The 26,229-nt window shown below is 40.4% G+C and overlaps 1 protein-coding gene across 3 annotated transcripts in view; it reads left to right on the forward strand.

Moving 5' to 3' along the window:
• tnr (tenascin R (restrictin, janusin)) overlaps window positions 1–26,229 on the forward strand; it is a 156,076-nt gene that overhangs the window by 110,358 nt on the left and 19,489 nt on the right. For 2 of the 3 annotated variants that reach the window (XM_018676685.1, XM_051070033.1), the window contains 9 exons: window positions 1,067–1,169; window positions 1,989–2,078; window positions 3,533–3,666; window positions 3,859–3,988; window positions 6,820–7,086; window positions 10,749–10,868; window positions 11,255–11,398; window positions 16,960–17,079; window positions 19,113–19,256. In XM_018676685.1, the coding sequence (XP_018532201.1) occupies window positions 1,067–1,169; window positions 1,989–2,078; window positions 3,533–3,666; window positions 3,859–3,988; window positions 6,820–7,086; window positions 10,749–10,868; window positions 11,255–11,398; window positions 16,960–17,079; window positions 19,113–19,256 (1,252 nt within the window). The remainder of the gene's footprint in view (window positions 1–1,066; window positions 1,170–1,988; window positions 2,079–3,532; window positions 3,667–3,858; window positions 3,989–6,819; window positions 7,087–10,748; window positions 10,869–11,254; window positions 11,399–16,959; window positions 17,080–19,112; window positions 19,257–26,229) is intronic. The other variant, XM_018676686.1, reaches the window with a different exon arrangement.

Genomic DNA, 26,229 nt, shown 5'->3' on the forward strand with positions numbered 1-26,229 from the left:
CTTCAAAAATGAAGGAAAGATTGCACCAGTGTTAGGAAATAAGCACATTTACTCAGCTATAGGACCTAAGCACAGTTCTGTGGTAGTTCTAATTGACTTGATTATTTCAGTTTTATAGAGCTTTATATTTCTACTCCACCACATTTTTATAGGAAAATGTACTTTTCACTCTACTACATTTACCTGACAGCTTTAGTTATTTTGCAGATAAAGATTTTACATGCAAAACATATGATGGGTATACTGTTAATGAATCAGTAATAATATAATCAGTAATAGTAACTAAAATACGTTGGAGGGGTTTAAAATGAGTAAATTTACTTCATGCGAACATTTTGCTAATACATTTTTAAGCAGGAGTATTACTTACAATGGTGTGTTTTTTTGATCAGATATACAGTAGGTACTTTTAACTAAGAGTCTGAATATTTATTCCACCACTGGAAGTTATGCATGCTGAACCTCCCAAAATAAGACTCTCTTTCTTGGTTATTTTTTAAGTGTAGTGGTATGCTAAGTATATGTTAATTATGTCCTTTTTGTAAAATAACAACTATTTTATCATTAATTGCCTGACCTTATCCACCCTTTCTTGACTTTTCCTGCACACTTGCCATAAAGCAGGTTTAAATTCCCTCCGTTTTTCTAAGCTCTGTGTTGCTTTCTCTGTGTTTGTCAGCTTGGTAAATGCCAATAATGGCAACAGAACAAAGACCTCACTGGGTGCAGGTGATCACTGAATGTTTTACGCTGAATTAAAATGTAATAAATTATGTTGTTTCACTCAGTTGTCACAGTGATATTTCTAGGGCTCACTGACTACACACCCAGACTTATGAAGCCAGTCTGTCTTGATGCCTGTTAGCGCTGCAAATTTATTCATCCTCATGAATCCGCAGAGTGTTGACAGAGAGCCAAATATCATACTGGGCCGATTGCAAAATAAACCATTTATTCTATTCACCATCAGCAATGCAGGGTAAAAACTGAAGCTGTTTTGGCTGTGAAAATATGGTTACCTTCAGTTTGGTGCTGTAACTGTTTAAATATGTATGTTTAAATGTAGGTGGAGGGCTACCAGGTGGTGTACAGCACTTTAGCAGGAGATCAGTATGATAAAGTCATTGTACCACGAAATGAGGGAGCCACCACTAAGACCACTCTCACAGGTGAGTGAGGAGGAGTGATGTGTTGCTCTTCCTTCATTTCATTTTCCTTGAAATATATGTCATCAACACCTGTAGGCCTCTTTCGCTCAGCGCAATGTGTTTTTTCCTGATGCCGTCAGTATTATCACAGTGCATCTAATGTGTACTGAAGAAGCTGGGAAGTGCCTGTGTGTTTTACAAGGCAGTATTATCTCCAGGGCTAACGCCTGGCTGACAGGCTACTGATTGTATCTGTAGAAATGCTTGTTGTCCTGCAGGCATATTGAAAGGCTGTCAGGGAGGAGGGGTCAGCCGGGATGTGTTTTTCCTCAAAGGCCACAGTGCTGGAAAGGGCATGGCCGGCATAAGAATAGAAGCAAAAGGTCCTTGTGTTATTCTGTTCGGCCACTGCAATCAATGTTCTCTCTGCTCTCGTTCCTTCTCTGTCGCTCTCATTTTCTCTCTCTCCCCAACTCTCTCTTCTAATAATCCCTGCCACGCTCACTCATTTCTCATTACTCATCATCTCATCTCTATTTCTGTAGTTTGAAGAGCTCACAGTGGACATACTGAATTGATTTGAAACTGATCAGTTATGCGGTAGGCAAAAAAAAAATCAAAAATTTAAAGTGGGTTTCTTCACAAATCATACTGATGTACATGTAAATTTGCCTAGACCTCATCTCCGATGTAGAGCTAATTGGGCTGTTATGAAAAACTCCATCTAATTGACATGCACATCGTGCAAGGAGAAGAGCCTAACAGGTCTGTGTGGTTTTCCTCCGTGCTATATTGTGTTTTAAATCAGTTACCGGTCCTGTCTTTGTCTTTGTGCTTTAGACCTGCTGCCAGGCACAGAGTACGGCATCGGCATCTCTGCCATGAAAGGTAGCAACCAGAGTACACCAGCGACGATGAACGCCAGGACCAGTGAGTGAACTGCTGCTTGTACTCCACTGTAAAAAAAACAAAAAAAAAAAAAACAGTGATCCGTTCGTGCATGTAAGACACACTATGTAAACCACAGCAGCGTTGTACCAGAGATCTCAGCATCACAGCAGGCTAGATGGCCGATTTGTCATTATACATGTAATTCATACTCACCGCTGTGGGTCAGTGCTCCTGTTCCAACCATTAAAAGCCATTTTAGTGAAATTAAGCAAATCAGATTTTGGCAAGACTTGTGCTATTTGAGGGAGATGATGCGGCTGTTTTATGTTGCCGGCTTGGGTCAAAGTTCCCATTACAGCATTTTAAAGCTGTAATAATGCCTGCCATTTTGCTAATGGCCCTCTCTTTACCTCAGTACTTGATCAGCTATTTGAATTTTTATTGTGTTTTGAGTTGTTTCGCCAAAAGAAAAAAAAGGCCCCGTTTAACCTGTTTGAAATGTTATTGAAAGGAGGTGCTTCACTAATCTTTCCCATCACGAGTGTTGAGCACATCTTTCCTGCAGTTGCGGTTATTTTAATGGCGTGAGGGTATTTTGCACTTTGCAAAATTATGCCTCCATTTGCCTTACGAGCAAGCGCTTTCTACCCCCCTATTTTGTGCACTCTCTTCGAACTTTGAAAATGCACTACATCTATCACATCTTTCTCAAATAGCTTTAAATAATATGACAACACCTCCTGTCTGCCCAGCACACAGCTGTGCCCATGTTACTACAAGTGTGAGTTGCTGAAAGCTGAAAGCATTATTTCCATTAACAGTGGCTTCACTGGAAGCTCTTTCTGTCTTTATTTTGTCATTTTACAAGGAGCTGCAAAAACAGTGAAGGTTCAGACAAACAGTGCAGCTGAAGATTAGATGAGAATTAGACATCTGTGATTCACTGGGCAAGTGTGGTCACTGCTGCAGGAAAGAAAATTTACAAAATTAAATTACATGTAGAACATGAGGCTTAGTGTACTTTATGAGGTAATGATTTTTTTTTAAATTTTTTAATCCCTTGAATTGCAAAATTGAAATTAATAAACAGCTTTTATCCAAATATATGTTTATTTGAGTCAGATTTTTATTTGCAAATACAAATGTTTGAAAAGTAGTTTATTGTGATTTGATGAAGAATAAATCATTTTTATATGTAACGTGTGTTGAGTGACAGGTGCACATAGAAAAAAGAGCCATAAAGGTGAATGTCCTTTGCACTAATGCCTCAGTCACAGGATGTTTGTTATGGCCAAAGAGGAAGGCCCCTGAAATGATATATCTTAAATTGTCATCAGTAACTTTCCCTGCTGGTTTGCACCCACTGATTCTCCTGTGTTAATATGCTCTTGCAGTAGTCAGCAGCCTTAATGTCGGGGTGCTGCTTTGCATTTTTACTGAAAACACTTCATAGCAGCTGCGCTTTTAGTGAAGTCATGCGTCTCCTCTGTCAGGTCTGGATGTGCCCATGGATTTAACTGTGACAGCCTCTACAGACAACACCATCACTCTGGTGTGGGGCGTTGTCCAGGGCCCCATCGACCACTACAAGGTCACCTACACATCCTCCTCTGGCGTCACTACTGAGGTAAAGAACTGGACAAATGAACATTGAATGGATAATAGAACATACAACATAGCACATGTAAGTTTTCTTGTAGGTATGTACTACCAACAGATGTTTCTACTCTTGTGCTTAAAGAGAGCAACAAGGCTGTGACCTTCTGTTGTGTAGAGAAATTCCATTAAATATATGTTTGACTGCTTTTTCTCGTTCCAGCTGACAGTGCCTAAAGACGTAACCACCACCACCCTCACAGACCTTGAGCCTGGGACTGAGTACACCATCACTGTAGCAGCAAGAAGAGGAAGACAGCAGAGCACTGCAGCTACCATAGACGCCTTCACGGGTAGAGGCAATTTTTATAGTAAAAAAACACTTTTGTATAAATGAGTAATAGGAATCATCCATAAAACATCAGAGATACATGTGAGAATGAAATGATGATCAAATGGGAGCAGGGATGAGATAATTTCCTGCGAAATACCAACAATCCTCCCTTTTATTTCTCTATGCTGCAGCTGATATGAGCTTTTCTAGAGTATCAAGGTTGCAGTGCAGTTTTCTCTGTTTGCTCCGCTCAATTATCAAACAAAACGTAAAATTCACTCCCCGAGTGTTTCCTCTGCTCAGATGAAGACATGAAAGACCAGCCTTATTACTGCAGAGGGCTAGAGAACAGTTTGAGCAACAGTGGTGCATAATGAAGTTGAATGGTGAATAGAATGAAATAAAGTGCTGCAGCAGGTAAGGCGAGTCACGCTAAAAGAAAATGGAGGACCTTAAAAGACTTTGAAGAAGTAATTAGCGGAGGTAAATTAGTCAAGTCAGCTAATAAGCTTGTTACAAGTGTTCCCTAATTGCACCTCTGTTCTGCATCTGAATGTATTTGTGTTTCTGTGTCTTCTCATCCCTTTTCAACAACACATTCTCTCAGTTTTCCTGTCACACTCACTGCTGTGTGCTTGCACTGCTCTGTGTTACCTCTTTCTCTGAGAATCTCAATCACAGCTCAGTTCATTTTTCTCCAAACTTGTGTCTATCCATCCAACTATTTATCTGATTGCCTGTCAGTCTGCTCGGCTCTGCCAGCCCTTTGTTAATTTTTTTTTTTTTTTTTTACAAAAAGCTTGATGTGATTTTCAGTCGTGCAAACAGTGGTGTCAAAACGGTGGGCACGCGCTCAACTGCTGTCAAATTTTCCATTCTTTTCTTCATCATCATCAACTCTTTTCTTCTTCATGAGAGTTGTCACCTTCGCAACCATCATTGCCATCATCACAGAGATCGCATTCATCGTCTTTTTTGCTATCTGCGGTTTCCTTCAGTGGTAGCGCTCTGACCATCTGGAGAGGAGAGATGAGAGAATGATAAAATGACAGATCAAGAGAATCAGAGGAAAAATAATTAATTACCTGTCATCTTCTCATCCACTGTTCACTTGGCCATATTGGCAACATCTGTCTTCCTGTGCTCAGGTGAACTCATCATCATAGAGGAAAAAAAAAAAATCTGGTGAATAATCCAGAGTTTGATCTTAAAATATAAATCTCAAACTGCCTCTGGAGCACCACTGTCTGACCTACAGTTTGTCTTAGTCACTGAATATATCCTCTGCCAAATGCTGTGAGTAGTTATCTGCAAACTTCTCATTATTTATTCATTTATTTATCATCACAGTTGTATTTTACACTACATTACTCAGAGAGCAACAGAGGATTGTTAATTCACCATATGTATTCATTTACATATATTTTTTATGGATTCATTTGTTTGTTTATTCATTTATTCATTCATTCCTATTCTTTTCCAAGCTTTGTAAGATATTTAATGCTAACCCCAGCAAGAGTGAGAAAACTTTTCCATTAGGAGCAATATAGTTTGTTCTCATTATCTGCAGTCTATAATTGTCATATACCATCCATTAACATTATGATTTAATGATTTAATAATGCACTTTTGGAAGAGGCCGATATACAGTGGCATGACTTGTAGAAACTAGATTTAGATTCAGCCCTGACATTTACCATAATGCAACCAGTATAAAATACTGAAAGTGCTATCAAATAAAGATATAAAATAATATCAAAGACATTATACAAGTAGAATCACCAACATTTTCTGTGCTATGAAACTCAGAATTGACATTACAGTAAGACCTACAGGACATGACAGGTTATCATTACACATCACCTACGTCACGTCCTTGAGGTCATTTTTTTGCAATGGCTTTTAAGTCATTAGCAAAAGACTTGTCGCTATCATCTTGGCCATCAAAGTACACCAACAATAACTCCTTTCTCAGCAAAACATAATCCATATTTATCCTTTCTCTCTATAAAGCTAGCATGTGGAGTTTTCGTTTGGTTGAGTGTGTGTCCTTGTGTTGTTCACATCTTCTACCAGCTCTTGCGCACAAGAACACGCATGTACACCACTAGCACGGGGTTTACGTGCTACAGATTTCTGCTGACCGCACAGGGCAGTAATGAAGTAAATTGGCAGACGACGATAAAAGGTAGTGATTTACTAGTAAAAGAAGAGAGGAACATAAACATGGGCGAGTGTAAATGATGCAGGTTTCAAATGATGACTGACTACAAAGAAAACAGTTTGACTTTAATCAGGATGAATCAGAAAAGGAGAAGTCAATGTCACTGCATCTTTCCTGCTATTTATACATCACCACATGGCTGATTAAATTCAAATCCTCTTGCATTTGTTGCTGTGTCAGCTGCTGCTCTGGTTCATATTCATTACATCATCTCCTGTCCAGGTCATACATTTTGACAACAGCATCTGGTATCATCATCATTTCTCCATTTTCTTATTGTGAACAGTCTCATCACATCTTCATCTTTATGGAGGATAATCTCATTAGTTTCTCTTTCTTTTTTTTTTTTACGACCAATTAAATCATGACTTCCACATGATTGTGGTCTGCTCTGTCTCTCACCTGCCCCATCAAGATTACGCCCAAGGCTAATTTTCTCAACTGTATTATTAACGATCTGTTACACCATCCAGGACTGCTTCCATCCATCACTGAATTGCTTGTCTGTCATCTCCATAACGATGGCGGCGTTTTATTTTTTCCCTTTTTTTTTTCTTCGCTGTTTCCGGGCTTCATGCTTGTCCTCGAAACCTATCAAATGACCTTTGGACCCTCCGCTCCTCCAGGAATCAGACCCGTAACCCACCTCTACTTGTCAGAGGTGACTTCAGACTCTGTGTCGGTGGCGTGGAGCGCCCCAGCGCCACCCGCCGACCTCTTCATCCTGAGCTACAGCTCCGCCGACGGGACCGACACCTCTAAGGTGACGCTGGATGGCTCCAAGACGAGGTCACTGGTCCAGGGGCTGCTGCCGTCCACTCAGTACACCATCAGTCTAATCACAATTCAAGGGGATGTTACCTCTGAACCTATTACAGCATCACTCACTACAGGTGAGCTGCTTGATTTCATGACAAAGTGGTGTCTAAGAGGAAGACAGATAAACATGAGCAGCATGCTGTTTCTCTATGCAATTGCAAGCATGCATGGATTATTCTTTACATGTGAACTCATCATGAGATCAAGGGCTGCAACCAACAGCCATTCACATGATCAGCTCATGTATAGATTGATGAATTACATGGTCTATAGAAATGTCAAAAACAGTGAATAATGTCCATCACAGTTTCTTTGATTCTGAAGAAATATCCTTAAATTGCTTGTTTTGTCCAACCAACACTCAGACACAAAAAGATAGTCAATTTACTACCACTTAAGAAAAAAGACTACTAATCATCAAACCTGAGAGGCTGTAGCTGGGTAATGTATTTTTTTGCTTGTAAAAGAACTTAAGTTATTATCAGCAACTATTTGGTAGTTTGTAGTAATTTCTCTGTTGATCAACTAGCCATTTAATTGACTTGAGTGGGTTGTGTTTTGGAGGTTTACTGAGACAAGGTGGAATCCTTGAATGTCTCTGAATTTAGGATTAAGGAGAGAAACCAGGGCTAGAAGGTTAGAAATGGACAGAGGCATTTTTTTGTTTGTTTGTTTGTTTGTTTTTGGAAGGAAAGTGGTGAATTAGCACATGTGAGGTAAAGTGAGAGAGGGAAGGAGAAGGAAAATCTGTGTAAGAAATGGAAATACAGAGTGATTTCAAATTAAATATGTATTTGCAAAAATGCTGTTTGAGCATTTCATTTGCACAGAGCCACAGCAGAATGAATTTTGTAATTAGAGATCTGCCTTAAAGGTTTTTATTTTTTTTATTTTTTTTCTTTACCAGACTTAGAGACACAGTACCAAAAATCCTAGCTTGTTTTGTTCCTCTGTGGTATCAGATGGCTGAGTTTTGCAACATGCAGGAAATATGAGTCAGCGGCCGGTCTGAACAACCATCCAGATTTCACTAATACAAAATTTTAACACTGGGGAATATTTGAGAAAGTGCTGATAAATGGCCCTCTAATAAAGAGAAGGATGCAGAGAGAGGGGAAGGACGGGCGCAGTGAGGGCTCAAAGTGTTACTGTGAATTTTAGTGAAAGAACAAGAGTCTGCTTCTGCTTTGTTCTGAGCTCTGTTTACATCTATGCAGCTGAAATGAATCTTTTTAGTCTTGTCTTTCTTTATCTCTTCTCACAGTTTTTGAAATTTCTCTCGATTTCTTTTAATGAAAATGTTTTAATTCCAACTGTGCCACAAAAATCCCTGACATTACTCCCCTTATTTTTTATATATATATTATAAAGTATTATTATTAAAAAAAAATCATTAACTGGCGTATTCTGTGAAAAGGAGTCTCAGAACATTCTTTTTTTTATTACAAGTGTGCTATTCTCATCCTAGAAGAGGATGAATGAGATGAGGGTCAGTATTATAAACTGCTTGAGGAATAGACAATGGGAAAAAGAGAAGGGAGAATTTCTGTTTATCTTTTCTAGAAAGGGGGACAAAAGAAGAATTGACAAAAGAGAAAATAAGAGAGGGCTGAAGACAAAGAGTGAAAGGATTGATGTCAGGATTGAACAATAGAGATGGTAACTTTGCATCAGTGCCAGAGACACCTGCATGCTGTCATCTTGATTTTTGTGCCAGGTTCATATAATACCTTGGCAGCTTGAAGCACCCACTCTCCCTCTCCCCCACTCTCTCTCTTTACATTCACCCACACATGATGATAAGCAGATTTTGAGGGTGAAATTGGATGAGGGATTTCAAGACAGATGTACAGTATTTTCTTCCACCTGTCTTAAGACTGTGGTAATTTTGGTGTCCTACTTTGATCTCGCAGGTTTGAATGTGAGCGCTGATCAGAGACTGCACTCTGGCTTTCCTTGTATAATTAGATGTGCTTTTAGGATTACATTTGCTGCATTTGAAAACATGCTGTTTTCCTACACGTTTTAGCCACAGTTACAGTTGGCGTGTTGGTTCATATTGCTGTGGTCAGTGTAAAGGGAGTCTTAATGTGATTCAGCCTGAGGACCAGTGGGCCACGTTCATTTATTAGCTTACACAGTGCAAATTGAATTGTGATTTTCTAAAGGGACACAGTCTCTGACAGAGCTATTTTGTAACCCTCAGGAAGCTTCATCAGAAAATATAATTTTTCAGCTATTATTCTTGGGTGACACCTTTGCCAAAGCAAACACAATTAGTAAGATACTCATAGATGAATAATCACAACTTATATGAATGCTACTGCATTTCATACAAGTGGAATTTAAGTTCAAAGCCAAGAGTTATATATTGACTCCTGCACTTGTGAATAACAGCCATTATTCTTTTCAAAGTGGGAGAGAGAGAGTGGAGTAGTTGTTTTCTGCCCTTGTCCATAACAAGCGATAGAAAAGATCACTAAATCTCTTCCTCCTCTTTCTTGTCTTTTTCTTTCCCCCTCTCTAACTTTCTTTATCCCTCTGTTTCTTCCTCTAATAGCTAAGAACCTGCCATGAATTTAATTGTTTGCGCACATTGTTTTCGCCATAACCTTTTCTGTGGCAGCTTGATCATCTCAGGAGACACGTAAAACAAATTGTCAGTGGGGTTTGGATGGGGGCGGGGTTCCTCTGTGTAAATCCTGCACAGTCTCAATGCTAATGCCACCCATTTTGTTCTTTTAGCTTTATGCAGCTGGATTTCTCCTGGAATATCTTTTGATGGTGTTCTTTTTTCTTTTTTTTTCAAATTTGCATTAAAAATGCATGTGCTTCAACAGTCCAAGGACATGTCTGTTTATGTAAATGTAATGATGAGGAGATTAAAAATTATCCAAATGGGGATTACTGAAATACTTGGGCTTTCAAGGGCACTGTTTCCTTTTAGATCTTTATGTAAATTCCTGATCTTGTGCAGTAACATACCACATAATGTGCTCCTTTTCTACTTCTGTGATCAGAATCATCTGATCTGTCAACCATGAGATTGGCCCTGTTCCCACCTGGCATTAACATCCATTTTGGGTGATCTGATCACAAGTGGACAACTCAACATCAGTTCACACTTGGCATTAAAATGCATCTCCACATACTTGAGCTCTTATGATCAGAACTCACTTTCCAGTTCTATTTGTAGATAAACATATAATTTCCCTGTGCAAAGACCAAATGCATTGCTGCGTTTAACTGGTGGGAAGCAGTAATGCACTTCCTGTTCCTAATCTTACAGAAATCAAAAGAAGAAGAAATGAAAACAAAACAGACTGGGTCTATGGGCGTGTTCCAGGCAAACCAAATTGCTTTCGAATTTTTCACGGCGTGGACAAAGCCAGCTCATACAATTTGAGAACCAACTGAATTAGTATAACTGAGTATGTGCCTCCACTTGTGCAGAGAACATCAGTCGAGTGGACAGTTCTTCACTGTAGCTCAGGACACATTTGCCTACACACTGCTAAAACAATGACATTAGATGTGGCCCAGACCCATCTTTCACACCATTCACACCTGTACTGTCCACTTTTGATGGGATCATCCTAGATGCACATTAATGCCAGATGTAAACAGGGCCATTCATAGATAAGCTTGTCCTTTCAGAACATTCAGTCTCCCATGTTGTCTCTTATAGACCATTTTGACCACACATTAACGTTTCCTTACCCCCCTCCCCCACCAGGCATGGACCCACCAAAAGAGATGACGGTGTCAGATGTGAGTGAGGACGCAGTGACTATTTCCTGGATCAAACCACTGGCTCCATTTGAATACTATAAGTTGTCCTACCAGTCAGCCAGAGGTAGTGTATATTTTATATATGTTAATGTTTGTCCTCATTGCATTCTTATAACAAGGTGTTTATTATATCAACATATACATGGCACACAGCTTTCCCTTGTTACAGTTAAATGAACATGGCATTTGCTGTAGCGGTTCTCTCTGATGTAAAATATTTTGTGGCAGAGCACCCAGTTACACACCCTGCTATACCTAATTAATTACAACATTTTATCAGTGAAATTTAATTGAATTTTTAATTAAAATTCTGCCTTGATTATATATTTACTCTGTGATGCAAAACGCTCACCAGTTGGCTAAGCAGTATACTCTTTACATGAGGAAATGGGTTGTTCTGATGTTGGTCTCTCTTTCTCTCTCTCTCTCTCTCTGTGGTGTGTCCTGCAGGTCGAGTGGACAGCGTGGTGATTGACAGCGATGTGACCAACTACACATTGTCCAGTCTGTTTCCTGCTACAGAATACGAGATCAGTCTCAACGCTGTCAGAGGGAGCCAGGAGAGCAAGGTGGTCAGCACTTCCGTCTTCACAGGTGAGAGCCTATAATATTTTGTTTTGTCAATCAGTAGCGACCACCTACAGTACATTTTCAGTCAACACAGATGCTGCAGTTGCATTTGCTAAGTTCAATTTTTGATCTTTGAAGATTGAAGAAGTACATCAACTTAAAGTTTGAGGTCTCTCTTTAGCTGACTTGCAACAACCTTAAATTTTTGCTGCCATTTTTCTCTTGCTGTGGTTTCATAGATGTAGTTAGTGAGCTTAGTGCCATAGTGTCTTTTGTTCACCAAAACATATTAGCAGCATAAGAACATATGTATAATGTAGAATGTAGTATGTAGTATAATGTCCTTTGTTTGCTTGTTTTGTGCAACCAATATTCCAAAACCTTAAAATATTTAATTTCATGTTGTACAAGGCAAAGGAAAACAGCAAATCATCACACTTGAGAAGCTAGAACCGGAGAATGGGCTCAAACGATGATTATCAAAATCGACTAACTGTTGCAGCTCTAAACAAAAGAGGCTTTGGTCAGAGGCACTTTTTTCTGTTTGCAGCAGGTTGGTTGGGCAGGCTGCCTACTTCTAGTGTTTCCTAGTCTGATTCCTTGCTTTAACCATGTTCTGCTCTTGTGAAAATAGGAGGCCGCACTGCATTAAAACCACATCCCTCGCTGCTTCGACTACGACTCTCTGATAAAATGTTCCCGCTGTGAGTGGGCGGCACAGGGACAAAATGTTTGCCATGTAAAATGAATGAAGAATTCTTCATCCTCTGCTAGACTTTCAGACCAATTGTTCTTCCCACAACAATAACAGCTCTGCGTCGGGAGATTTGTACTAAAAAGAGCAACAGCCTTACACGCGCACACACACACACACAGACGTCAGACAAAATCTAAGGGTACAGCTAACATTGCAGGAGGTGCAATCTTTGCTGCTGCAATAAATGGAACTGTCCATTCCATGACCCAGTAATTGGTAACCTACTCCCAACTCCATCTCACTCTCTGCCCTCTCTCTCTGTGCTTTCCTCCCTTGCTTATTTCTTTATCCCTTTCCTTCTATTCTGCATTGTTATGCCTCTCCTTCTCCCACTCTTTCTCTTAAGGGAGAACGCTGTAGCTCTCTCATTTCCGACTCTTCACTTTGCACCAAAACTTAAGTTAGGAAAACATAAACCCTCATTTGCACACACACATGTAAATATTCTTCTCTGTGAAAGAATTCCACTAACCTAAGATTAACACACTCTCCTAGTGTTGTATGCATAATCCTCTGTGTGTGTGTGTGTGTGTGCGTGTGTGTGTGAGGGAGAGAGAGAGAGGAAAAGCTGAGCTGAGCTGTGGAAGGCACAGAACAGGAGAGAGGAGAGAGCAGAAGGTGTGTTTGCATGCCAATGAGACCTGATTCACCAGGTTCAAGAATCCAGTGAGAAAGAAGAAGAAGCTGAAAGAGTCTCTTTCGCTCTCTTTCTCGTCTCTGTCTTGCTCTTTCTCTATTATCAGCTCCCTTTTCAAACAGTCCCAGTGTACTTACAATGAGCAGAGCCGTTGGGGCTGTAATAGCCTGAAAAGAACATAGCTCCAAAGTCAAGCTTGTTAGAAATGGTAAATAACATTTTCCTCACATCGCGCACAATACCCAACCAGGGACATTTTAATACCGCTTTCAACAACAATACATAAACAGGGGATTGGAAGAGTAATCCAACACTGCCTGGCCAAGTATGTAATGACTTGAATTGCTACTTACTTCGACTCTGTAATCAATTATTGTCAGAGGGGATGAAAAAAAGGCAGGGAGCCATATTTAATTCTGCCAACACAGCAGGTACTGCTAATCTAAGATGAATTTGGGAGGGCTGACACTAAATGGACCATGTGAAGGCTTGTTTAAGGGCTAATGACGGTGCTCATTAGCAGAGTGTCAGGACCCCTAGTAAAGGATCAATCTTCCCAAAACTTAGGGTTGGAGAAAGACTATTAAAATCCTCCCTGCTTGTCCATTTTTTTCTACCAGATATCTCAAAATCAGACAGAATGGAAGCTTTATTAAAATGTCCCATAAAATCATAGTTAACGCTGAACAACAAAAAGATAAATGTTTAAGGGAACCAACAGATATAAGTATTAATTAAATGGAACATATGGATAAAGGACGTGTTGCCAGGCAGAGATTAATATGAAACTCCAAAAGAAAGCAGGAAAGGAAAAACGAAAAAAGAAAGACAGAGAACATGGTTTTCAGCTTTGAAAACCTTTTTCTCCTTGTCAGAAACCAGCGAGGCTTGTTAGGTAGGACTTGTCTTTGGTGTGCAGCAGCCTGCCGTTTTCAGGTTAGCATTCTTCTGGCCCTGTTACATGTGTCACAGTCTCAGCGCAATGTGTCTGCTTAAGTGCTGCAAAAGATCACTGACGTTATAATCCATTGCAGGTGAAATACTGGTCATTTAAACTAAGTGGTCCAGTCACACTTTACAGGAAGGTGCAGAAAGTAGTTATTAACAGGAAGGGAGTTAACTGCCAATTACATAACTAACAAGTAGTTCCTGAATAACTCTGAACAGAGGATTATAATGATATTGAGTGTGTGTGCCTGCAGAGACAATCTCACAGCAGACTGCTTTGTAATGTTATACTAATGATTGACTAACCATTTATTTAATGAATACTTCAACTAATCATTACCTGCTGACTGGGTGTAATGATCGGCCATGTCTCACTTTTCAAATAAAATGTATTAGCAAGCATATTTACCTCTTCATAAGAGTATACTCAGAATCTTAATTGAGCATTGACAACATTACAACAGGTCAGCTCACATACTGCTGGTGCAGCAGCTACAAATATTTTCATGGCTGTGGTCTGCCCCACATGAGTATTAGTATGGTGTCACAAATATACCCAGTATAGCTCTGTGGTTAATGTGGAGGACACACTCACACACTGATAACTGATGCTTTTTTTTTTTTTTTATTCAGTGAGGCAGCTCAGCCTCCACAGTAATGAGAGGGGATGTAGAGATAGACTGGGAAGTAAAACGGCCCAGTGTGTCTTACTAAGTGAACTATCTCCTGCAGTCTGAGCTACATAATGACCACTGGCACAGCACAAAGCAGACTGACCTCATGGCCAACCAACACAGCTGGGGCACCACTAAAATACCACACTCAACAACGCACAAGGTGTCAAAAAGTTTTTTGTGATGCTTTATTCAGACGTAAAAAGGACACCAACAACATAAAATGTGACTACAACGTCCCTGTGCCCAGTTGTCCCCAATAAAATCAAGGGCGGAATCAAACCTGTTAGGAGGCTTTTAAACTGTATCAACGTCTATTTCCTGAGTCAGCTATAAACTATAAAATTAACTATTGGCTGTTACCTTCTAAATGTGGATTCCTAACTGGTGTCTGTGCAGAGAGAAAACCACCATGTACCTTTTTGAAAAAGTTAGCACGGATTGCTTCTCTTGCTGCATTTGTCATAATACTCCAGCCCAATTTGTTGTAGCTAGTTAGTAGGGGCAGTACTGACCGACAGCTTAAGCTAGCAGAGAGTAAATGATAGTCAGTCATCTATACTCAGGATCATATAATTAGGATCTATTAGCCAGTGTCAGCTCAGTAGGTTAAGGAGAGGCTAAGGGCTTTCAGCATGATTAGCTAGATGATACCTGATGCCTTCAGCTGTGATTGTCAGATGTGACTTTTCAGATGTTTCCCTAAGTAGACAGCTTCATAACAGTCACTGCTAAATATTATTACACTTTTAAATGTATTATTCAACTAATGAAAAAGATATTTTAAGTATTGCAGTAATGATGCTATTATTATTGAGTGTAGGCTACTGTAAACTAGTCTGGTTTTCTTGATACAGATGAATAATGAATCAGATTCTTAGAAGCTGTCTGCAAGAAAACTCTTGGTTAAAATAAAAATAAAAAAACATCTTTTTATTTAATGAGATATGAAACCAAGTTACACAGGTGTGTCTAAACTAATGTGGAAGGATGATACCAGTGTTTGTGCATGCTGTATTTGTCGTCGTTCTGTGCGAACAGTAGGTTTTTACCGGAGGAGGCTGCTAAATCGCATCATCATTATCTCAATGTCCACGCTCCCCTGTATTCACGGATAGATGTTGTCAGTATAGCATGTTAAACGCGGCTTTCTGGCAGCTGACACTTGAAGTTTAATTGTGCTGAGATTCCTCTCATCATATAACTGCACCACGGCCCCATCCTGTAGTCACATAGCAGCCTTTGTTCCTTTTTGTCTTAAATCCAAACATGATGATAAGCACTGGTGCTCGACGTTCAGATACAGATCCGAGTGCGAGCATGACGTAGTTGGCTCGGGCCTGTGATTCACCGGTACAATCAGGAGATGGAGCGAGATGATTGGATTATCACAGTCCCTGATGAAGGAAGATGACCTGTTTATTTTTTTTGTTTTTTGGCCATCTCTACTTCGTCTCCTTTGGCTCTCTAATTGACTTGGCAAGCCTCCATTAAATTCACTAAAACCTTTTTGCAATTAAAGTAATGATTTTAATCAGGTTTGTTCATCTATTGCAGTGAAAAGAAAGACTCTTGCTCACTTCGGTGTGCTAATGAGCACAATTCTTTTTTATTCTGATGAGGGCAGGGCAATATTAATTACCTCATCTGGGCAGAGCTTTGGAGCACATGCAGTGGTCTGTGTTCTCCACGCCACGCTCTCTGCCGTGCCAAAATAACACGCCTGAGGAGAAATTGGGGTTGAAACACTGAGGTTAAAGGTATAATTAAATTCAGACTCAATTTTGGCATGTCCAGCAGTCTGAGAATGAAATTAGGAAGAGGGTGGGGAAACAGTGAGCTCAGGAGAATATGTGAGAGTTCCTACTGCCTATTTGACTCTATAATTTCTCTTTGATGTGTTAGAAGAAACAGTGATCAAAATGGCAACGAGAGTCATTATCAATCAGTATAAATGCAAAGCTCTTCTGTGTGTGGGTTTCTATAATTATAACTGAGATGTGAGCTGAATGATGTTTTTTCATTTAAAATTGTTTAGATGTAATTAGGTGTAATAGATATTATGTAACCATATTACAAGCCACTTGATACACTATGACTTCCTCTTCGCATTTGACAGCAAATATGACACAGATCTATACGTTGTGTACAAATTAGTGGTCGAGCATTTCAAAATACCTGAGATGAGAAGTCCTGCAGCAGCCAGCTGTGAAGGGCCTTTGTTATGAAGTGAACCTTTCCAAATTTTATTTATTAGTAGTAGACCTGAAGCAAGTAATGCCAAACCTACTCTGGTTCCAGCTTCTTAAATGTGATAGTTTTTTTTGTTTTGTTTTTTTATCAGAGTAAACTGAGTATCTTTGAGTAATTTATGTCATTTCATAAATGAAACCATTAATCATTTTTTGGTGATCTATATAATGAACATGTAACATCAGTCATATGTGACTGAAAATCTATCGGAAATGTCTTGAAAACTGATCTCTTATGAAGAGCCTGTTGTTGTTGATGTTGTTGGTTTGTTTGTTTTTTACATCATACATATATTTTTGTTGTATTATAATCCTAGCTATGGACCTGCCATCTGAGTTGACGGCCCTCAACATCACTCCGCAAGGAGCCCTGCTGAGGTGGAATCCTCCTCTGTCCAGTGTCGACAACTATGTGCTGACCCTCACACACAACCAGGGTAAGTTGCCGGAGCTGTCATTTATTTGCCAATTAAAAGACAATGAATAAATGGAAGGATTAACCATCAGATGAGGACAAGAATTCAATTACTTTCACCTTGATTTCTGGGATGTCAGGTGACTACTGCACTGTTGCAAATAATGTGAAACACCACTGATAATTCAGTTTCAGTTTCACATCCTCACTGTAGCGTTCTTCTTACGCTGCTTACCAGGAGCCTGAATTGCATTTTTACACATCACCTTTGTTTTTGATCAATGGCATATCCATATCCATATGCTTTATTTATGTTTCACGATGCACTTGGCTATGACAGGCACTGTGTAAATAAACATTGACATATCAACTTTTTACTGAGACTCATACCACCAACTGCAGTATAACATCAGCCTGCAGAGTCAGAGTATAATGAGCAGATTTGTCTTAGGTCACTCAGGTACAGCATGTGGAGATGCGACAGGCACTATCAAGGTTTTCCCATTAAGAAGTGAGATCAGCGTGATGCATCCTTCGAGGCAATATACATCCATTTGTCTTGCTTTCAGAACAGTTCATTATGCTTGGTTGATCAGCTAAGCCTTTGGCACAAACATTGCAGGTGTTAGACAGCATACGCTTCTGATGCAGGCCAGGCCTTCACTGCTTGATAGCCATATCCACCTGAACTAAGTGGATGGCTGCCAAGTTACAGTAGGTTAGCCAGCCACAGATACAGTTTAAAGCTATTTGACATGCACAGCTACATAGCTGAAATATGAAAGCATAAAAAGTTTCAAAGGAATCACATTTTTCAAACAAATATCGTCCAATGTTGGCAGCCATTAGTCTTTGCGAAGATACTTTTTAAACTCAGCAGTCAAATGTTTAACGACACTTGATCTCAACCATTATTCTCTCTCTGACTTATATAAATTGGCTGGAGAAAGTGTTATGGGAAGTGTTATTTCTTATGTGCACATGACCCCACTGACTAAGCCGTGCCTGGAGTTATCCGCAGAAATCTGTATTACTCAGCTGTTGGAGTCGGTGTGCAAATTACACCCTGACTGACTGGATCTCAGCCAGATCATCTTAGATACAGAGACAGTATCTATATGCCGGACACATATTTGGAAACCAGCCCCGTCCAGGGTTTACAGAACTGCAAGGCAAGTTGTGGGCAAATTCCCTTGAGTGTCAATGTATTAAACCAAGGTCAATAAACCTCATATTTCAGTGAGTGTTGGCCTGCATCAAAAATTGATTTTTATTGGCATCCAGGAATGCCCACATAAAATCCAAACCATCATGGTCATCCACCATCAGTCACTCAAACTTCACATAAAATAGAAAAAAAAATGGTTTGTCTCAATCCTTACTAGCATCACTGTCACTCTGAATTTTCACAGCTCTCATCATTACTATAAATTAAAACTCTCTGACCCAACAAGATCCTGTCAGTGAGTCGTTGACATGAGCAGTTATATTAAATGTCTTCCCTCGTCAATTCGATGTCTTACGCTCTTGTAACACAATTATTTTCTCAATCAGACCTTTTTCAGAGTCAATACCGAGGCAGTTTCTTATGGCTGAAAATGCAGATTGGTAATCAAACCCTGATTAAATTGGTTAGACAAAGATCTCTGTCATAAAAATACCATCAAATGATTCTTTGAATATCCAGTTACATAAGATTAGTGCTGCAGGGTGTTTTCTCAGTCTTGTATTTCAGGTATATTACAGAGTATTTGGTCATATTTTAGTGCAAAAGACATTTATAGTGTACCTTATTTTTGCAGAGTAGTCTACAAAAGCATATTTCACCAAAAGCATAATTAGTGTAGAAACTCTCTGAATTGAAAAAAGAACCTTGAAGGTGGTTAAACTGTGTAGGTTTTGAAATTCAAATCAGCCACTTCTCCATGCTGCAGTGCATTTTTCAGACAGCTTTAATGTAATCCGTGTAGACAAAACTGAAAACAGAGGATGTGTGGGATGGTGTAAATGTAGTAAACATGAAAACCTTGTGTGCATTTTGCTTCTATTTTCCAGTGACAGCTGATACTTTTCTTGTGGAAGGCAACAAGCAGGAGCACCAGCTGTCCAACCTTAAGCCAAGCACCACCTACTCTGTGGCCCTCTACGCCACCAAAGGACCCCTCACCAGTGGCACAGTCATCACCAACCTCCAGACACGTATGTGCTCATTTTTATTCAGCTGGTCTGCGTACAGTGGGCAGTGCGGTGACTCAGTAGTTATCCCTGTTGCCTCACAGCGGGTTGCTCCTCCAGGCCTGACTGCAGCGTCTCAACGTGGATTTTAAAATGTTAACTCACTGTGTTTGGCATGGGTTTCTGCCGGGTGCTTGGTTTCATTCACACCAAAAAGTATGCATGTTAATTAGGAATTATCCTGTTGTTGTCCTTGACCAAGGGCAATGGCTACACTGCTGTAACACAAACAGACTTTATAAATGTTATACAAAGAAAAAAATACAGGCTGTGTTTATGTACCACACCACCATAACTAACCTGGAAAAGTCACTGTAAATTGGACAGGTGAATGAGGGGTGGGTGATGTAGCACAAAACCTTAGCACAATAATTCTCATATCAGTCTGTGTATATTGTCATGGTCACATTTTTCCTATTGATTGATTGCCAACCATTAAAAGGCAGGTCTTATCTAATATGAGCCTGTCAGAGACAGATGCAGAAAGGAGGAGGGAAACAAAAACACAAGGAGGTTGAAGCTGCAGAACAGCGAGTAACTCATTTGTTGAGATCACTGATGGATAAAGAATAATAACCCTCATCCGCTAAGTGATTTGGTTCAGTTTCTGTGTTTATATGTTAACTCAAATGAACTGAAACAAACTCAGTGCGTGGTTGGAAATGCACCAAAGGACGCCTGGCTGGTATAGCTTTAGGTCACAGTTTTAATTTATTTTCCTTGACATAACAACAAATCATTTCTCCAGTACTACTTGGGCCCAGACAGTGTCACAATAGAAATTAGGTTACTGTTTCTGCTGAACAGATGACCCTGAGCTTTAAATTCCTTAGCAGTAGATTTGTTCCAGGGGATGGGTCTAATTACAAGTGTTTGAGACTGTCAGTGTTTGCACTCTGAATGCTTTATTAGATGCTAATGTTTCAAGTGATAAAATTCCTTTGTGGCATTTCCTGTTTTGGTTGACACTGGTTTTGGACTCAGTTAATAGTATACTGTTCAAGACTAGTAACCTGTTGCCTACTTGGGGCTGTTTCATGCACGATTAACGCCAGACTAGACTTCAAATAAGCACCACCACACCACTGACCTTGTTATCTTATTTAAGGTTGTCGTAACTGGTGGGCAGACAGGGACTGTGCCAACATGAAAAAGTTTACAGGGAGAGAGTGATCAGTCTCTCCATCTAATTATCAGCTTCTGATTCCAAAACAGTAGCATGTGGCTTGTTTGACTGATTCAACCAACCCCACTGTGTCTATTTTGAGAAGTGGGCTGTTTAAAGACTGCCACATCACTGTTGATGAGCAATGATATGTGTTTATATTGTTTATTACCTAGTTTTAGATGTAAGAAACAATATCAGGAGGAGATAGTAGTATTATGGGTCATTTGGCAGAACCACGCAGATATATTTTAGGTTTTTTTTTCTGCACACTGAATAATTTAAGCTCTTTTATCCTTTATCACAGTGTAACACTTGCTGTGTCACATTTGTCACAGTATCTTGCCAGACACTTTGACGTGGTCAAGGACACAAGCTGTCATGAGATTAAACTTGTGACCTCTGTATAACTTTTGCCTGCTTCACCTCCAGGTGACCCACCTCTCTGATTATATTCACCTTTATCAGCAGCTCCATTGAGAGGAAAGTTTAAGGTGAAGGGATTGCTCCAGTTTAGCTGAGTTGCAGCTCCATAAACTTTGTTTTTTCTAGAGTTCTTGCAGGGGGGGAAAAAAACTTTTCAGTCAGCAGAGGAGTTCATATCCCCCAGGGAGTATGAGAGCTACCTGTCCTGCACTGCAGCAGAGACGAACTGCTCGAAACAGAAACAAACTCTGACAATGTATGAGAGCAGGGCTGCAGACTTCAAAACATAAATGGGGCTCGGGAAAATTAGGTGTACCTGCAACCATGTCAATGCTACACGTACATATAGTAACTCATACATAAACAAATGTTCTTGGCAGTTTAAGGTGATTCTAATTTGGAAACAGATGCTTTGCCTAGTGCGTCATGTACCTGAGCTTCTCAAGAGAACAACAACCCAAAAAAAAAAAAAAAGAAGCCTGTATTTCCACCCTGGTTAGACTCCCTCATAAGAAACACTATGGAGAGAGCAAAAGGGGACAAGGATTTTGTTTTGTGTTGAACTGAATCAATCAAGCAGTTGGGTGCTTGTCTTTGTTGCTCTCCTCTGAATGGAATAGACTAAATTTAATTTTGAAATTCTATTTTGAAATAAATGTGGCAGAAGACACATAGACACTACTTGGAGGACAAGTAGATGCTCCAATCCATTCATCTATTTTCCCTCCATTCAGGAAGAAAGACATCTGCTGCTCTATTCAGACTAATACCAATATATATGTATTTTTAAATCCCCTGCAGTTACAGAACATACAGCTGAATTGCTGAAGCTTTGATGCATTTGTGACCCAGCTCTTGTATCTTGGCCTTTACAGTATTCTTCTTCTTCTTTTCTACTATATATTTTTATGTTGTCCCTGAGTAGGGCCCTCAAAAAAGATTGATGCTCTTAAGTTTGACCTCATTTCCCTGAGACACTAAATTCAATAGAACAACAATGAAGGATAATCTGAGTTTAATCAAGTGCCACACTTGTCAGTCTTGTAATATCAAATTTATGAACACTGTTTTTGAGAGTCATTTATATTAAAAAAGGCTCATGTAGGTACACGAGCACTAAGAAACACAAACCTAAGTCTTCCCTTTGTAAGACTAATGTTAACATGTCTCACCAGGGGGCGCCTTAGGCAAATCTCAACTTCAGAGGGAGCTCCCACTGATGTTAATGTAACTTCCTAATTGAAATTTTAAAGCCTCGTACATTGGCGCTCACACAGCTTGTTTTCTCAGGCTGTTCCACTTGGGTGGAGATGTCACATTGGGAATGGGCTGTGAGAGAGGATGAGACTATTGATTGGTTTGGGGAACTATCCTGACTGTTACCTTGTCACCATTCATTACCCCATGTCTTCTGCTCTGTTTCTGTCTGCTGCTGTAAAACTCGCTCTTTGACTTTCAGTTTGCTCCCTAAGTCTGTCAAGCTAAGAGTTAATTCATACGCCCCCCCACCCCAAGAAACCAAATGAGAAATAAAATTTAAATTTTTTTTTAAAAAGAAATATTTTATTTATGTGTGAAAGTTGTAGCCTCTTGGCCCCCCCCCCCCCCCAACACGCACGGAGCGAAGCAGAGACAGCTTGACAACTCGTTACATTAAGTGCAATAGAAGCTCTCCAACAAGTGTTATAAATCACTTTAAAACCAAAGATGGACCGACGTTGACCCCAAAATGTCTGTCAGGCCAAAATCTCAGCATTTCGGAAATGCACGCAATCTGATGACAGATTTGAGGATGCTAGAAGCTGTGCTGCAGATGGCAGAGAAGGTAGTCCTGGCCAGAGCACTAGCAGCTCTCCTGCTGCTACAGCTGCACCCATTGACAGACATAGACAGACAGGCTTTGACCCATCTTGGCTGTGAGAGAGGAAATACTCCTCCTGGCTCCACAAGACCAGTGTTGGTCCTATATCTTGTAGCGCTCAGACGGTGATCAAACTCAAGGCAACAGCTACAGAGACCTGATGGAAAATTACAAAAACGATGTATGATAACTGATAAATGTTCATTACCAATTGGCATAAATAGTGAATGGATGGGGAATATTAAGACTTTATTGTTACATTTATAAAGAATAAGATGTCAGGGGAGGGGAGGTTAAGACTTAAATGAATGAGCTTTTCATCTCTCCCAGTAGTCTGGTGTTGTTAAGATTGATGGTGGGTTTGGAAATAACTGCCTGAAAAACAAAACCATTGTAGAGAATAAGTGATCCTAAATAACAAAACATACAACAACACAGCCACTCTTACCCACTCTTATTGTTTTGAACACAGATCAACTTTATCACAAGGCAGTAACTCATATGCGTCATATGCGTTTGTGTACAATTTTCTACTCTCTGCATTTCTTCCTCTGTAACGCTTCGTTGCTGTTACTAAAAGATGACACCTGGGAAGAAATTGTTAAATGTAAGCGCAGTTTTTCTGGTCCATGTGTGGCACAGCACCAAGGGCATGAGGCACCGGGGGTGACGGGTCAGTGAAAGTTTTTGCTGTCATGTTTTGACTTTTAGGGAGGGATGCACGCAGAACACAGCACAGAGTGAGGTAGGAGAGAGGAAAAAGCATATTAGGCTGGCTCATATCAAAATGTGGCTGAAATTTATTTATTTATTTTTACGAGGGGTGGGGTGGGGGTTGGGGTTTCTTTGTTGATTCCCAAGCCTCTTAACCACAGCTGAGAGTTGTTTTGTTGTCTGGCCTCCATGCCTCGAGAGTTCAACACAGAGTAAGACAGCTTGGCTCCCCAAAGGCTGATATTTAAGCTATAGGGCTGGGGAAAATAAGGGATTTTTCTACGGGTGTCTCTGTAAGCCTGTAGGCTGCAGCACCGGGACTTTTTCCCCTCAGATGTGTCTGAGCCCTCTTGCTGAGAAGTGCTTGGCAAGTTTTTGAAGCAGCAGAGATCCTTGCTGCGGGCAGCTTCATTGAGCTCTGGCTGATAGTTGTTCACCAAGTGCTGAGAGTGCTGCTATTACAGAAACACGATCTTCATTCTTCAGGCACTTGAGGCTTTTTTGACAGTTTAATGTACTTTGAAGAACTGGTGTCCCCATAAAATCTGTGCCATTAATTGTTTTATGTTAAAATACTCAGAACTGAAACTGCTTCATGGCATATTGAGTTGTCCTGACATGCCACTCTCTGATACAGCGTTCCCTGAACAGGTATAGGTAGAGGTATATATATGAATGAATGAATGAAACAGGTGCCTGTGTATGAAAAGTGGTTGCCAAATTCTCAGACAACTAGTCAGCCCCAAAAACTCTGTAGTGTCATTTGAAAAAAAAAAAAAAAAAGGCAAACTTGTTCTCTGAAGCTGAACCATGGTGAAGTGAAGTGCCCTCAAATGGAACTTAGAAATGTGATGGCTTGTCGGACTCTTTTGATGTGTTTGTTTGAACCCTATCATTCCATCTGTGAGATCCATCCAAGCAGCCTGTGATTAAATTTGTGGACTACAAAGGAGTTACCTATACATCATTCAGACAGAATTATTCACTTACAAATCAGCACAGAGATGCGATATCCACTCCAAAAGAAAAACTTCCTCCCTCTCGCCTTCATACAACAAATTGCTGCTACCCATGCTGCCCTTCCCATCTGCTTCTCTGTTTGTGGTATTTTTTTTTTATTTCCTCTTGCATTGTTTACACTGTGTTAATGAGACATTAGGTGTAGCCAAACTTATTCATCTCAATCCCACTGTTCAAACCTCAGCATCTGAAGATAGACTGTCAGAGCTGCCGGGAGCTGAGTCGAAACCTGCTCACCTGCTCGGGTGCACTCCATGGAAGGGTTTAATTGGAGGGAGAGTGCAAGAGAGAAAAGGACAAGGAGACAGATTTAATTGGTGAATGAGGAGAGTGGGAGAATAGAGACGGGTAAAATGAGGGTTGGAGGGGCCCCTCCATTTCTACGAATTTAACACCCCCCCCGCCTCTGTCCCCTCTCATCCATCCCCTACACACACATAACACAGCACCAGTGTTCATCAAAATGAGAGGATGACAAAACCAAAAGATAAATTCTATTCACTTTCTGGCACATTAAGTTAGAATGGCAGCCTGTCAGATAAGGAGGGAGGGAGGAGGTGGACAAAGAATGAGGAGACAAGAGGAGCGGCAGGGAGAAACACAAGCATACATGGAGATAAGGATGAAAGAGAGGGAGTGGAAGACCCCGGGTTGATTGTGGGGAACAGGAGGAAGCAGACAAAGGAGGAGGAGAGAAAAAAACAGAATCGAGATGCACAGGAGGTCAATAAAGACGAGAAGGTGCAGGGGAGGAGATTGGCGCATCACCAGGGACTTCAGCGCAATCTGCAGTATGCTGCTTTTATCTCAAAGCGCGCTATTCAGCCTGCTACACTTAAACACTCTTTTACTCCTCTCCTTTCTGTCCTCTCCTAGTTCCCCCGTCACATAATGTGCATCTACCTGTCATTGTCTCTGAGAGAAGGCACCCCGCATCTTTCAGGAGGTTATCAAAGCGGGCTCGTGCTGTTAATTACAGAGCCGTCATTGATCCTTCCATATGTACAAGAAGTGAACACAGGCAGTTAGTGTTTTTGTGGATTCAATTTAGGATCAGACGTTGAGCTAAAAGTTTAACACTTTGACCCCTAAAGTCCTCAGGAAAAGTTAAACATTCAAGCTGTTTGTAAGAGTCTGTGTTAGTTTCGCTACACAGGGAAGAATGGAAGAGGACAAAAAAGTGAGAATCAAAAGCCAGGAAATCAGACAGCAGGAATCTGAGAAAGCGACAGCCCTGCAGTGGATGTCTTTATCGCATATTTACAGCGGTGACGTTGGATTGCACAGCACGCAAAGTGCAGTGCTTCATTTGTTTCAGCACCCCTGCCTCCCCTTACACCCAGGGCTGTTGGGTGACTGGCTCGCTATGTGCCCCAGAGTCATGATGTAACACAAGGAAACCGATTTTTTCCGAATAGAAGGTCATCTATTTTCTATCATGCACTAAAATGACTTTATTGCGTGTCAGTGCCTCTGCTGTTACTTTGTCAGGAGATCAGATATTGACTCAAAAAGGATGATATAAGGTGGTGAAATTGAGGTGAGTCTCCTTGTGATGTGGTTAAAGCACCAACAAAAGCATTATAATCAGGCCTTGTTTAAAGCTGTGCGGGGACTAAGAATATAACTGGATGGTGTGATGTAATGTGCGGTAAAACTTGGGTGGGCTCGCTGATCAAGGGCCTGAATGCTTTTGAGGCTGTGACACACTGTGACTAAACATGGAGAAATGTCTCGCTGTATTCATGGAG

Source organism: Lates calcarifer, linkage group LG4 (assembly GCF_001640805.2).
Source record: "Lates calcarifer isolate ASB-BC8 linkage group LG4, TLL_Latcal_v3, whole genome shotgun sequence".
Lineage (NCBI taxonomy): Eukaryota > Metazoa > Chordata > Actinopteri > Centropomidae > Lates > Lates calcarifer.